The sequence below is a fragment of the Dipteris shenzhenensis genome, chromosome 32, assembly GCF_047967505.1.
Source record: "Dipteris shenzhenensis isolate YYH24624 ecotype China chromosome 32, Dip_SZ_1.0, whole genome shotgun sequence".
Taxonomy (NCBI): domain Eukaryota; kingdom Viridiplantae; phylum Streptophyta; class Polypodiopsida; order Gleicheniales; family Dipteridaceae; genus Dipteris; species Dipteris shenzhenensis.
This window is the reverse complement of record NC_141627.1, coordinates 3718353-3733664: the sequence shown is the minus strand read 5'-3', so window position 1 is coordinate 3733664 and position 15312 is coordinate 3718353. Positions and strand designations below refer to the sequence as shown.

General features: G+C 40.8%; 1 protein-coding gene across 1 annotated transcript; it reads left to right on the top strand.

Moving 5' to 3' along the window:
- Positions 1-13442: 13442 nt before the first annotated feature.
- Positions 13443-14840, top strand: LOC147880192 (xyloglucan galactosyltransferase KATAMARI1 homolog). The gene has a single exon (XM_087370368.1). The coding sequence runs from the start codon at positions 13443-13445 to the stop codon at positions 14838-14840; it is 1398 nt and encodes a 465-aa protein (XP_087226494.1).
- Positions 14841-15312: the final 472 nt, after the last annotated feature.

Genomic DNA, 15312 nt, shown 5'->3' with positions numbered 1-15312 from the left:
TAGCCTCTCTGTAGCAAGAAGGCTCCTCGCAATCAGTAAGCATCACATAGTCTACCCCTGGAACAAACCTATCAGGCGGTCTAGACACTCTAGATGATCTTCTCAAGGGCATTTCAGCTTGCTGTCCCACCTGCATGTCAGCCACATTTGGATCATCATTTCCACCAATAGATGATCCATCATCTACCCTTGATTGTATACTTGTGGGAGTACTTGGTGGTACCATTTTTTGCACATTTGGTGCATGGACAACTTGCTGTCTATCAACATATGCAGGTGGATTCACATCCTGGCAAGTGATTCTCCTCATTTCCACATCCCTCATGGGTGTCTTATGCATCTTCTTTTCATTGAAGACTACATCATGGCTGCGTATGATCTTCTTTGCTTTTGGATCCCAGAGACGATAGCCCATCTCTCCACTTTCACCATAACCTAGAAAGATGCATTTCCTAGACTTAAGATCTAGCTTCTTTCGAAGCTCTTTTGGCACATGTGCATATGCCTCACACCCAAATATACGCAAATGAGAGTAAGAGGGCTTCTTGCCACTCCATGCCTCTTCAGGAATACTGCCATCCAAACTCTTATTAGGTGATCTATTGATCACATGCACCACAGTCTTCATTGCCTCAGCCCAAACACCACCAGAAAGACTTGCATTGGAAAGCATGCATTGAAACCTTTCTTGAATGGTACAATTCATATTTTCTGCAACTGGATTTTGCTCTGGAGTATGAGGGGATGTGAGCTCCCTCTTAATCCCACGTGTATCACAAAAATGTTGAAAGTCATGAGAGAGATACTCTCCACCATTGTCAGTCCGTAGGCATTTAAGCATTCTACTTGACTAATTCTCAACCAAGGCCAGCCATTTCTAAAATACCTGGAACACATCACTCTTTCGAGCTATACCATAAGCCCACACTTTCCTAGTTGCATCATCAATGAATGTCACATAGTATTCAGCCCCACCTAATGACCATGTAGGCGTGGGGCCACATACGTCTGAATGCACCAAATCAAGCTTTTCAAACTCTCTCTTTTCCCTTCTTTTATGGGCTGATTTAGTCTGCTTCCCATAGAGATAGTACTCACAAAATTCAAAATTAGAGAAACTCAAATGCAGTACATAAACCAAATGGCATAAGAGTTTCATTCCATTCTGGCTCATGTTTCCCAACCTGCAATGCCACAAAGAAGTGCTTGGCTGCTCGGTTATTGCAACAACATGATCAAATACCCGTGATACATGTAAGGGATACAAAGTCCCACACTTGGCACCCCTGGCCAAAAGCATAGAGCCCTTCTGGATTTTCCAACTCTGAAAGCCAAAAGTGGTGTGAAAACCAGCATCATCTAGCTGAATTACTGAAATAAGACTCTTGGTCAACTTAGGCACATGTCTCACATGTTTCAAAATAAATGCAGACCCATTTGCAAAAGAAAACTTTATGTCACCTACTCCCACTATGTCACATGCATAGTCATTTCCAAGATGCACACAACCTGTCTTTCCACTGTCATAAGTGGAGAACCATTCCCTATGGGGAGTAACATGGAATGAAGCACCAGAATCCAAAATTCAATCTTGGGAATATGCATCATCTGAAGTGGTAAGCAACTCTGTAGATAAACTAGACATGAAGAGAACATCATTGTCACTATCATGTGTGACTGCATTGATCTCCTTGATTTTCACTTTTCCTTTATCCTCCCTTGGACTCTCTTCCTTTTGATTTGCACCCCAATTTGCATTCTTTTTCTTGTCCTTTTGCTCTCTTTTTAGCTTGTAGCAATCCTTTTTCATATGACTCTTCTTGCCACAGTGGTAACACTCAATGTTTCATGCCCTAGATTTGCTACAAGACTTTCCTCTTTCTTGGGACTTCCCCCTGAATTGTGATCTGCCCCTTTGCACATTTAAGGCTGCATCCTGCTTGTTGCTGTCCATAGACTTCCGTCTAATCTCCTCAGCCAACAAGCTACCCACAACATCATCAAACTTTAGTACTCCACCAGGTGCAGAGTTACTGACAGCTATATGGAAGGTATCCCATGAGGATGGCAATGAACATAAGAGAAATATTGCCTTAGTCTCTGCATCAAAATTCATCTTCTGAGCCTGAAGCTGGCTGAAAATAATATTGAATTCATTCAAGTGACAAGCAATGGAGACCCCTTCCTTCATCTGCAGCTCAAACAACCTCTTTATGAGGTAAACTTTATTAGAGGCGGTTTCCTTCTCATAAGTGGCACACAATTTCTTCCACAAATCTTTCGTAGCTTGCTCATTTACTACTGTGAAATAAACTGACTCTGCAAGAAGAAGTCTAATAGTAGACTTTGCTAATGCATCCAACTCATTCCAACCATCCTCAGACATATTTGCAGGCTTAGCTTCAATCCCTGCCAAGGGTTTAATCTGCTTCTTTTGAATAAGCACATCCTATTTCTGTTCTTTCCACAAAGAAAAGTTTGTCCCATCAAACTTTTTAATGTTGAAAAACTCCTTTTCAGACATGGAAGAGGATGCCATAATGCAAATAAAGCAAAATCCCAAATGCTAGTGCCTACAAGAGAGAATCACACCAAATACCAGGTGCACCCAAATGTGTATGCCACAATAGAGTGAAATATCACCAAAACTCATGTCTCAAAGCATCTGACTCATGTGCATATACTATGCATCCATATGAGCAAATCTGGCCCAAAAGAAAATGCCAACTGCAATAGCAATCCAAAATGCCAATAAGTGCCAAATGACTCAAGCATAAACAACGTCCACTGGCATATGCATTAATAATATCTCATCCAAGAGAGCATAGCACTATCAGTGCATCACTTGCAATGTGTCAAAGCTGTCCCTCAGCATAAAATAGCATCCATGTGCAAAGCGTCCATAAAATAGCATCCCATAAGGCAATTTGGGCCTATCAGTGCATCCAATAAGGACCGCAATGCATCCAAATGGCCTATAAATCATCCACTACAACCCAATGCACACCACAAATGAGCGCACACTGCTCAAACTGCAACCAGAGTGATCTGCATAAGATATGCTCAAGAAATCATAGTCCCATGGTAATGACGGCTACTGAAAATAGAACTTGAGATGCCTCAAAACATGGGTGCCATTGCATAATCAGGCTCAACAAGAAAATTTGCAAATATCTCTCTTGGTGGGATATTGTAATTCACCATGACTATGGGCCATGTTGATCAAAATGTCGAGTGTAATTCGAAAGGATTCACACCGTCCATGGCGAGCCTAAGATGTAAGTTGTGTGGCTCCCTCGTAAAGTCCGGACACTAATTGTCTATGTGCTTCCAAGCTACACAATCTGTGGGAATCCTCAATGTGTCATCAGTGGACCGATGAGATGCATGCCATGTCATCAACTCCGCTATGGATTTGCATCGAAACATGTGTTGTATTCTTGCAATGATGGGAAAGTGTCTCAAGACCTTTACCAGTATCTGCTCACCCTGCAAGTCATCTCTATATCGTTGTTCCCCACACTTCAGACAACTAGCCAAATCTCCATGCTCACAATGAAAGAGAATACAATCATTATGACAAGCATGGATGGTATCATAATCCATACCCACCGTTGTTAGCATCTTTTTCTCTTCATCTCTTGATGCGAGCATGGTATTTGGTGTAGGCAACATCTTCTGGAGCAACCTAGCACAATTCAAACATACATAGGCTTCGAATAATGATGATTCGGTACACTAATCCATACATGATGATTCTCAAAACAAATAATATCCAAATAATGAGTCAAATTAATGCAAGAGATAGCCTCATTAAGGCCGAGACACTTGTATCCGACCACCTATACTTTACTTATAGATTCAAGATTGAGAGACAAGCACGTACTTTAGACATCCTAGCACCCTCGTACAATTGTGTTGATTGCAACTCTTGCATTTGGACCTCAGATTCTAACATCATGTGTACATGGGATGTAGTGCCCCTAAAAATAGAATCCATTATGTCGACCATACCCTCGTCATCATCCGAGATACTATAGTCTTGCTCAAAGTGTGAAGGTATATGCATACCCTCATCAGCCTCCTCATCTTGTTTTAAGATTTCATGTAAATATAAGATCTTGTCTCAAGGATTCGTACCATAATCGTATCCAATATTAACCGTGAACTTAAATAGCTTTGACTTATCGATAATCCATCAACACGTGCAACACCAATGGTGGGTACTGGTTCGGGCTCCTCCCCATATATCTGCAAGTGGCGCATGATAATATGACGTTGATGTCATACTTCTCGCTTGCAATGAGTGCAATGACAATATAACCTCTCCGTAAGCCACTTTGTGCTCTCGGGCATTGACGCATCATTAGACGAGCTTCCAGTCGTCCCTTCCATCTGCACTTATAAAATCACAAATAATTTGCAAGGAAATATATTAATAGTTATAAAATAACATCTATGAGCTTCTTTTTTAACTTTAAACATAAAGTGTCATGAAGCATTACTATATAGCGACGTTTTGACCTGTTTCATCGCCATATAGCGATGATTTGCTCTGTTCTGTCACTATATAGCGATGCTTTTAAATAAAAGCATCGCTATATAGCAACCGACCAGCGTCACTATATATCAACGTTGTGGGTTAAAATCCGAACCTCGTGATGCGTGGCGCTTTCTTTAGTAATCTCTATTATAAGAAGAGCTACAATCTCTCTCTCCTCCCACCTATATCTGATGACCTCCCACTCTATTCTCCACTCCTCACCACTACTCACCCCTCTCTTAACACTTGTGCTCCCTCTCCACCCTTCTCCCTCTTTGTTTTCTTGAAAAGAAGTTTTTCAAGAAGGTGAGTCTCTTTGAACAATGTAGGTTCTTTTTTTGTGAGATTTCATTGTCTGAGTGTCCTAGCATGTTTCTCCTTGTATTGCTGAGGCTATGTGCTAGTTTTCATGCTTGATTTCAAAGGATTAAAGACAAAAAACGAGATTTTGTGAAAGAAAGAAGACTCACCTCTTCTCTAGTCTTTTTTGTATTTCTCTTCCTTCACTTTTTCCTTGTCTCCTCAATCCAATCTCTTTGAGAAGTTTCTTCTTTAAACTCCTCCTTACTCTAACTAGTTATTTGAAATGGTATGCTTCCTCTCTTTTGTAGGGCCAGTCCACAAAACACCGAGCGGGACGTACTAATCCAGGTAAGAAAGTGCTTCCTCTTTTTTTCTTTTCTTATTTTTGTTATTTGCATTGGCACTAGCTGCAGTGATGGGCATAGGAACCCTCTCTTCCCCTCTCTTCCCTCTTCTTTCCCTCTTGTCTCCTCTTCTGTCTCTTCTTTTTCCCTCTTCTTTTTCCCCTCTTTCAATTTCTTTTCCCCTCTTCTTTTTCCCCCTCTTTTAGTCTCTTTTTCCCTCCTTTCTTTCTCTTCTTTTTTTCATCTTTCAATCTCTTTTGCCCTCTTCTTTTTTTCCCCTCTTTCAATCTCTTTTTCCCTCCTTTCCTTCTCCTTCTCCTTCAATCTTTCAATCTCTTTCCCCCTGTTCCAATCTCTTTTCCTTTCCCTCTTCTTCTCTCTTTCCCCCCCTCTTTCCCCTCTTCCAATCTCTTTTCCTTTCCCTCTTCTTCCTCTTTTCCTCCCTCTTTTCCCCCCTCTTTTCCCCCTCTTTTCCCCCTCTTTCATGCTCATGCTTATGCTTATGCTGAGCATATGTCTCTTTTTCCCTCTTTTCCTTTCCCTCTTCTTCCTCTTTTCCCCTCTTTTCCCCCCTCTTTCCCCTTTTTCATACTCATGTACTTATGCTCATGCATAAGCATAAGCATAAGCATAAGCATGAGCATGAGCATATGTCTCCTTCTCTTATGCTTATGTAGAAGGAGACATATGCTCATGCTTATGCTTATGCATGAGCATAAGAGAAGGAGACATATGCTCATGCATAAGCATGAGCATATGTCTCTTTTTCCCTCTTTCCTTTCCCTCTTCTTCTCTCTTTCCCCCCCTCTTTCCCCTCTTCCAATCTCTCTTCCTTTCCCTCTTCTTCCTCTCTTCCCCACTTTTCCCTCCTCTTTCCCCTCTTTCATGCTCATGCTCTTATGCTCATGCATAAGCATAAGCAGAAGCATTAGCATATGTCTCTTTCTCTTATGCACAAGCATGAGCATATGTCTCATTCTCTTATGCTTATGCATGAGCATGTGTCTTTTTTCCTCTTCTTCTCTCTTTCCCCCCCTCTTTCCCCTCTTCCAATCTCTTTTCCTTTCCCTCTTCTTTCTCTTTTTCTCCCTCTTTTCCCCCCTCTTTCCCCTCTTTCATGCTCATGCTCTTATGCTCATGCATAAGCATAAGCATATGCCTCTTTCTCTTATGCTCATGCATAAGCATAAGCATGAGCATGTGTCTCCCTCTTTCAATCTCTTTTTCACTTTCCCTCCCTCTTTTCCCTCTTTTCCTTCTCTCATGAGCATGTCTCATTTTTCTCTTTCGATCATAAGCATATGTATTTGCCTATGCCTATGCCTATGCCTATGCTTATGTTTGTTTTTTATTTTTTGTTTTTGTGTTTGTGTCTATGTTAGACATGGGATCACGTCGCATGTCCGACGAGTACGGATAGCCTCGCAGGAGGAGACATCACAATCTCTATGCTCCAAAGGACTTTGATTCCTCTCAAGCGACACCTGAGAGGACTACCCTTGGTCCGACTCCTCTTGGATGTAGCACTGCGACTACCCCTGGTTTGACTCCTCTCAGACGTAGCACTACCACTACCCCTCAGGGAACTCCTTTGCTAGTAGCACATGGCTTTGTCGGGAGTCTTGACGAGTTTGTAGTGCAGATGACTGATGAGGAGGCAGTGAGATTCTTCTCTCTGCTATCTCAGAGGACCTCAACCATTCCCTCTCCTACACCAACGGCTGGACCTACTGCCCAACCATCCCCTCGTTCCCCTTTGACCGAGGGGTCATCACCTGCGCGTGCTTATTGTAAGGGAAGGAAAAGTAGGAGGGGTCGCTTATGTTGTGATGACTCGGAAGATGTAGATGAGTCAGCAAAATCACATCCCTACAGGTCTCCACTTGGTCTCGAGACACAGTATCAGTTAGGTCCCTTGCCCTCTCCTACTCCTCGCTCTAGAAGTGCTCGCACAGCTTCCACTCGCTCTGACTCTGCCACTACCATCAGTCCTCCTTACCTAGTCGAGGACCTCTCCTATCAAATCACGGCTGCCAGAGAGATAATAGAAGATAGAAAGGGCAAAGCAGTGATGGCCACTATGAGGTGGTTGATGAGCCATCACTTCAAGAGCGGCATTGCTACGAATTGGCAGTATCAAGATGACCAAAAGAAGCAGACGGTCATCGATGAATTAAAACAAAAATACCCTAACCTGCCAAATTGGAAGTTTAATGAGAATTATATACGAGAGCACATGGGTTTGGTCTTGAAGCATCATAGATCAACCTTGTGTACTTCCATCGCAAAGGGGATGGCTAAACCCAGCTTAGCAGACAAAGCTGATTGGAAGTTCTTCAAGAAGCAGAATAGGGACCATCCCAAAATGTTCGAGGATCAGAGGAAGGCTACGAGGAGACGGCTAGACACCGTAGGTACTTCGCACTTTGGTGTAGGTGGACGGTTGGCGTTCGAGGCAACTATGGTAAGTCTACTTCTCATTTAATATATTATTCTATTTTTTTTACTACATATTACATGCACTTTATCTAACTCTAACTCTCGTAAATTGGATCCACAGCAAGCTACAATGGGTCATCTTCATACAGATGCAGAGACACGATGCCCGTTTCGCATAGGAACAAAGCCATGGTTTATTGAGCAAGAGGCAATGGGAGTGACGATTGATTGGACTGAGGTGGCTGCTTGCACAGTATAAGTCTACTCCTACTTGTAATCTCACTTTTTAAATTGTTTTATTCTTTAAGTTCCAATCTAATTTTCAATTTATATGGTTCACTCTTAAGGTCAAAGCTCGAGCGTCCCATCATTGGAGGCGAGGGATCACCAAGGCCAGGGATCAGATGCATGTGACGAGGGTCATGGAGAAGGCACAGCTCACGAGGACCAAGGATCAGGCCAACAAGATGAGGACGAGGATGAGGACGACGAGGACAATTGGAATGAGTAGTAGCAGTAGCAGTTTGCATATACTTCACCATGTATCTCATTTTGTATATCCGCTCATTTGAGCGATTTTGTATCACCCTTTTAGAAAAGGTAATTTTGTAACAAACAATGTTGTATATGTTCGACATGTATATGCTTTTGTTGCTCGATGATTTCATTTGAGCAATTTTGTATCACCCTTTTCACAAGGGAAATTTTGTAATAAAAAACTTTTTTTTATAATTACAAAAAAAAAACATTAGTGGGGCAAAACAGAGCTAGCTATGGCCTTGTTTAGTCCCACTAATGCTTTTTTTAAAGTTTTGTTAATCGTCGCTATATAGTGACGTTTACCAGTGTCGCTATATAGCGACGATTATTAGTGTCGCTATATGGCGATGTTTATCAGTGTCGCTATATAGCGACCGTTCTTTTCCGATGCTTTTAACGACTTTAATAACGACGTTTGCACCCGTAAAATTTTTTCTTTTAAATGTAAAAAGCGTTGGTATTTTCATCGGAAAAGGACCTATGCCTTGTAGTATAAGGTTAAAATGAGAGGGAAACTACACACACACACACACACACACACACACACACACACACATGGATATATATACATAAGTATAAAGAGCAACAAAGTCGATTAAAGTAAGTCAAGAAAGGGAAATAAATACATGCCAACAACCATACACGTATAACTAAGTTTTTAGTAAGCTAAAGTAATAATATATATAAATTTAAATACTAACTAGGTTATTTAAACTTGCCATCGCGAGAATCATAAAACTAAGCATGAAAAGTAGATAGGAGAGCCATGTTGCCAGCTTAGGCTACCTAGGAATAATTAGACAGTCTAGAGGAAACTGGTTAGATATAAGGTGAAATAGGAAACAAAATATAAGAGGCACTCAAAGGCCTTGTCAAAGAAAAGGTAGCAACGAGGAGTAGAGTAGTCAGAAGGATCCGAGAAGGGATTGTGAAGGAAGTTAGGATGCAAACGAGAATGGACAATGCCTCCATGAAGGGGGTGGCAAGACTTAGTAAGGTGGCAATAATCTGGAGCAGCTTTTGCTCACAAATACAAATGTGTGAAGCCAATGAGGAAGTATGGGAGGATGGAGACTACAGTGTCATAGTGAGGCACAAAGCTATGTGGAAGACCAAGCCCGAGAGTTAGCATCAACCCAAGAGGTGGCAATAGCCTGAGAGGGAACTAAACAAGAGAATGAGCTAGAGACAGCATCCAGAAGTAGGGAAAGGCTTGTGCCTACAATCCATGAGCAAAAGAGAGAATTGTGTGCTAAGCCTTCAAAGTAGCAGCCCATGAAGAAGGCCGCCATGAGTAAGAGACCTTGTAGAAAAAGCCATGAACTTGAGCATGGGTAGTTGCCATGCGTAAGGGAGCTTGCATTGCAAGGTACTTGGAATGAAGTAAAATAGAGAAAGTATTCCTCAATGCATGCAAAGGGAAGAAGGATCCAAGCATTCCCAAAATAGGGGAATCCGCCTCCATGAGCATTAATTTCCACATAATCCCCATGCCACAATCACATGATTGACTTTACACATCATCCATTGCATATATTGAGAAGACATAACATTGTACAAAATAGAAATGATAAAAAAGTTAATTAATGCACATATTGCATAGAAATTACATTGTGCAAAATGAATATGATAAAAAATCAAATCCAATGGAATATTTACAAGAAGAAAGCCGAACCTTGACCTTATTACTCAAGGTTATTCCAAACAAATTATGACTTGAATGCGTGCTGAAATACCAGCTAAATTTACACCCACAAATATATATATATATATATAGGACATTACAAAGTATTATTAGTCCAACGCACTGCTAGCACCCTCAATCAAATAATAACCCAAAACATGAAATTTCAGTGTGTCATTTGTCCATCAAATTGATAGTCCCTTGCTATATCACATATATCAAAACATTAGATTCAGTTTTAGCATTAAGTGAAAAGTGTTCATATGAGGAGCTTGTGAGCAGTATGAGTGTAAGTATTTGTGTGTGCCAATTAGAGTGCAACAAAGTAAATGTGTGAGAGTGAGTACATTAGTAAGGAAAGGAGTAAATTCATGTGCATGTGTGTGTGTGTGTGTGTGTGAGAGAGAGAGAGAGAGAGAGAGAGAGAGAGAGAGAGAGAGAGAGAGAGAGAGTATGGAGAATAAATTACTAGACAAATTGATACAATTGATAGCAACCAATTCCCAACCATTTACTTTGTTGATGAAGATTTGATGGAATTTTAGAATTAATCAGTAGAGGAGAGGTGATTGCATTGTAGATTAGCCCAAAAGGAATCAATGACTGCATGTGTAAGAGTATGAAGACAAGGTTGCTATCCAAATGATAGCCTAAAGTATGAGTTGAATGAGGCTAATTGAGCAAGGGATCACCAAATGGAAGCACGTACTTTGAAGTCTAAAGTTCCTTTAATAAGACTTGTTCTTGGTTATCTTTTGCAATTATCCTCATTTATATTCCATGGAATGTTTGTGGCTACTCTTGTAACTATCTACTGGGTCCTTTATTAGCCTACTAGATAAGGTGCATGTAGATCTTCTCACAAGCCACTCGAAGCTCTAAGATGCTTATCCTTGATCTCTATTTCCTTTTGCTAGCTTTCAAGTGATTATAATTCTTTTTTGTTATTATTCTTTGAATATTCTTACTAAGAATTTGGCCTTGTATGCCCTTCATTATAATTCAATGGCAGAGTCCATAATAGAATGCCAAGCATGGTTTAAAGCTGCATCATTTCTTATGTGAAACTAAACTTCCAATGATAGTGATGATTTATTTACAAAATCAAAGCTACAAGCCCTTTGGTTTGTATGTAGAAAGCCCTTTTTCCTTGGTAGATAAAGATAATTTTTTTAAAAGGTAAAGGCTTTGTTCGTCAAGCGACTACATTATGTATTGTGATTATCCCTATTGACTCTCTTGCCTATTATTTATTTTTGGGGTTTTTGCCTAGCGACTCTCAATAGCTTGATGCATAAGAGATTCATTTTGCCTTCACTTAGGAGTATAAGGAGCATTGCAAAATATAGTCCAACATTGACGGTGACAATTTTTGCCAAATTCTTTTGCAACGTTAATGTTCATCCTGAATTTTGCCACCTACAAAGTCTTTAATATTGGAGTTGTGGGCTCGAATAATACAATATACTACTCTAATTTTGTGGCTCTAATTTTTGTAGCTAGATGTATACCTACCCAGACCACTCTACCAATATGCAAGACAAATCATGTCCTAGAGGGAGCCTAGAGGATTCTACTCATAAGTGACTATTCATCCCACTTGATTCCTCTAAGGAGCTTGTAGCATTTTCCCATTCTCTATGGACTGTTCATTTTCTATTCCCATTATCGAAACGTAGTCTTTTAATTTTATAATTCTTATGTTAGAAAATATCAAGATTCAGATATGAACTGTCTCACCAATGCATATGAATCATGGCTAGACTTGGCTATCAACATGTGGGTTTGAGTTCAAAATTGATGTTCATTCCACTAGGTGTGCCAAAATTGTTGGGTGCACAATCAACACTTGATTTGGGATATCCCTAGCCTAAGGGTTCAAACCGTCCTAGTCTTAGGCTTCAACATTCTAATTCTAGGTCAAGGTACAACTCAAAGGACTAAACCCCTTATAATTGGTGATGATGTCTAGCAATATTGTCTCTTGAGTATGATCTAAAGAGTTGCAGTCTAATTGAAACTTCTCAATTGGATCAAATTGTTGTTGCTACTACAAATAGAGGGCTATCCATATGCTTGATTCAAGAAAGTGATGTAATGGAATGGAAAAATTGATAAGCCCTTGAATAAAACTATTGCAACCAAGATGACAGAAAAAAAACAATACCACCTTAAAGTCACCTATGCCCAAAGAAAATCCAAAAAGCGAGCAAAAGGAAATGATAGATCCATAGATATAATTGATTAGAGACACAAGGAGAAAACCAAACCAAATTGTGAAAAATCCATGTAACCATCTATTTAGAACTAGCTTGAAATCTATCTATTTAAGAACTCTTTCATGCAATATGTGGAACAAAAATAAAATTTAAACATATACAACTAAGAGTGACTCACCTATGGGCAAAACATTTCACAAAGTCAAAAATGCCATTGAAAAACATAACTATAACATGGATGCCATCTTTTGGGACTAATTACAGTAGCATCGCAACAAGCACCAATGAAACCTTGTCATCGAGATGGAGTACTAAAAGTAAACATGGGGTGCATCATGACTCCTTCCACATTGACCAACTTTCATTTTCACCTTGAAGCGATGATCTAAATCTATTGAATGTTTTTTTTGAATTATGTACATTTGAGCCCTAGTTGATTAGTTTCCGTTTCATATAGAAAGAATAGATAAAGCTACATAGTGCATGTGAGAGGGTAAGAGTTGACCAAAGTGCTTTCCCAAATGTTAGGGAGGGGGCATCCATGATAGCAACCGGGTGACCTTTCTAGTAAGTCAATAATTTTAATCATGGAAAATCGAGGATTAAAATTCACGTAAATAATAATATTCACATTCAATCCTTTACTGGACAGGTTGAGGTTGACTCATAAAATATTCATAATACAATTGACTTCTAAAATTTTAATGTGTTTAGCCTTTATGAACGTAGATTCACTAAAGTTATTAAAGCTTTATAGAATGGTGATTTGCGCCAAATCGTTGAAAAGCGGGAATCTTCATGTTTGTGTTTTTATACAACCGGCTCGGATTGCAAGCCTGTGGGCTGTGATTCTCGATCGAAGTTGCGTGTTGGAAGCTTCAATTCCGACGTTGGGATCTACATGCACATGCATCTTCACGTACAAATTTCCATGCGCAATATCCTCGGAGAAATATCCGTCGATCGCTTGAATTGTGGCGCAACTTGGAACCCCCGTAGCTGTTCTTCTGTGACTTCCAAGAGTCTTCTTGAGTTCTATATGAGCGTTGTATCCCGGCAGCGTCCTTCTACCCAGCATTCCATTTTGCCCATGATCGGTACTCGTTTCCTTGAGCCCACATCTTGTCATTCGTGATCTTTCTACAAAGTTTGATCATCGGAGCCCCCTACAGCTCCGCGTCATCCCCGGCCTAGTAGAGATCAATTGGAAAACAGCTCGTTTCTTCATCTCAGTCTGACTTGGGAACCATTCCGCAAAAGAGGAAAAGGTAGACTGATTTGGCTACTTCTGAGGATCCAAGTTCACCTCAGAGAACATGGAGACCGGAAGGCAGGCCAAATATTCACTCTACAAGTACAGCTGCGGTTCGATGGCGATTGCAATACCTGTCTGGTGGATCGTGCTTTCTCTGTATCGTTTCCTCTTAACTGAGGATCATCAAGTGGACAACTTGTCACCGCAATACCTAGCAAATCTCTCAGGTCCGACATCTAAAGGACTCGCCAACGAGCCTTTATCATCCACACAATTCACTGTCGGCCAATCAGTTGAGCCCTTGAAAAATGAAAGCTACCCTTGTGCTGGGAGGTATGTGTACATTCATAGGCTTCCGTCTTTGTTTAACGAGGATCTTCTGACAAACTGCCGCAATCAGAGCCGCCGTTGGGTGGATCTCTGCGCAATGTTTTCTAATTCTGGATTGGGGCCAAACTTGGAAGCTGAACGTGGTGTTTTTTCAAGTAGTGGTTGGTATGCTTCCGATCCATGCTCCCTAGACATCATCTTTCATAACAGAATGAAGCAGTACAAATGCTTGACAAATGATTCGCGTATGGCAACGCTTATATTTGTGCCCTTCTACGCATCTGTAGATTTCTACCCAAATCTTTTTGGTGCGAATGTTTCTATGAGGGATTTCCGTCCAAATGCTCTCTCGAGTTGGCTTCAAAGCCAGCCGGAATGGCGCGTTATGGGAGGACGAGACCACGTTGTCGTGGGTGGGAGGACACCCTGGGATTTCAAACGACCGACAGACTCCGAAAGTGACTGGGGCAATAATCTCTTAGAACTCCCCGCTGTAATGAACATGACAATGCTTTTAGTGGAGAAAGTCCCAAACGAATTGAATCAGTTTGCCATCCCTTACCCTACTTATTTCCATCCGTCGGAGGATTCCGAAGTCCTAGAGTGGCAAAACCGGACCAGAGCTCGTGAGAGACCATCGCTTTTTGCATTCGCTGGCGCACCTCGGCCAAATCGCACAGACTCAATCAGAGGAGAGCTCATAGAGCAATGCAAGTCATCCACGTATTGCAAACTCTTAGAGTGTCGAACAGGGGTATTTGGAAAATGCACTACGCCTGTGAGGGTGATGAAGCTGTTTGAAGAATCAGTATTCTGTTTGCAACCTCCGGGAGACACAGCTACGCGACGATCAGTGATTGATTCGATGGTAGCTGGGTGCATTCCTGTTTTCTTCTATCCGGAGACTGCCTACGCGCAGTACATTTGGCATCTGCCACAAAATCACAGAAAATATTCAGTGTTCATCGACGGGGAAAAGGTCAAGAGAAAATCTGTGGACATTGAAGGGATTTTGCGTAGGATATCTCCGTCAGAAGTTGAAGAGATGCGGGAGCGTGTGATAAGCATGATACCGAGCTTGATTTATGCTTCTCCCCGGCACCAATTGAAAGATATTAAGGATGGTTTTGATGTGACCATGGAAGCCCTCCTTGATAGAATGGTGAAATTGAGAAATGCTTAAAAAAGCACACGCATTAATTAGACTTCAGACCATCCCTATTTCTATGTATTTGTATTTTGCATCTCGAAGTGTCAATACAAATTTTGTATTTGCCCCACCTTATAGTGAGCTTAACATAATTAGCAAAGGTACCCACTATGTTATGCACTCTCGTGGGAATCTCGTGAGAAATATCGGCTGTAGTGATCGTTGGAATAGGACGTACAAATGAATTTTTAAAACTCGACAGAATTTGTTTTACTTTAGCTTGGCGGAAGATATCTTCTAAGATAAGAGATGAGCTTAAATGAAATTTCATCACTTTGGCATATTACGACGGAAGAACATGAGAGTTATTTAAACATAAATGTTGATTTTTGAAATCAATTACTACTTCTTCTTGAAGTAACCAGTCACAATCGAGGGCTAAGGGAAAATTTGATTCGATAACACCGTGGTTGGAACTTTGTACGTAGCGTTACTAAGTTGCATC

Bases quoted from the DNA above. Each gene is read 5' to 3' on its own strand.
- LOC147880192 (XM_087370368.1), top strand. From the start codon at position 13,443: ATGGCGATTGCAATACCTGTCTGGTGGATCGTGCTTTCTCTGTATCGT.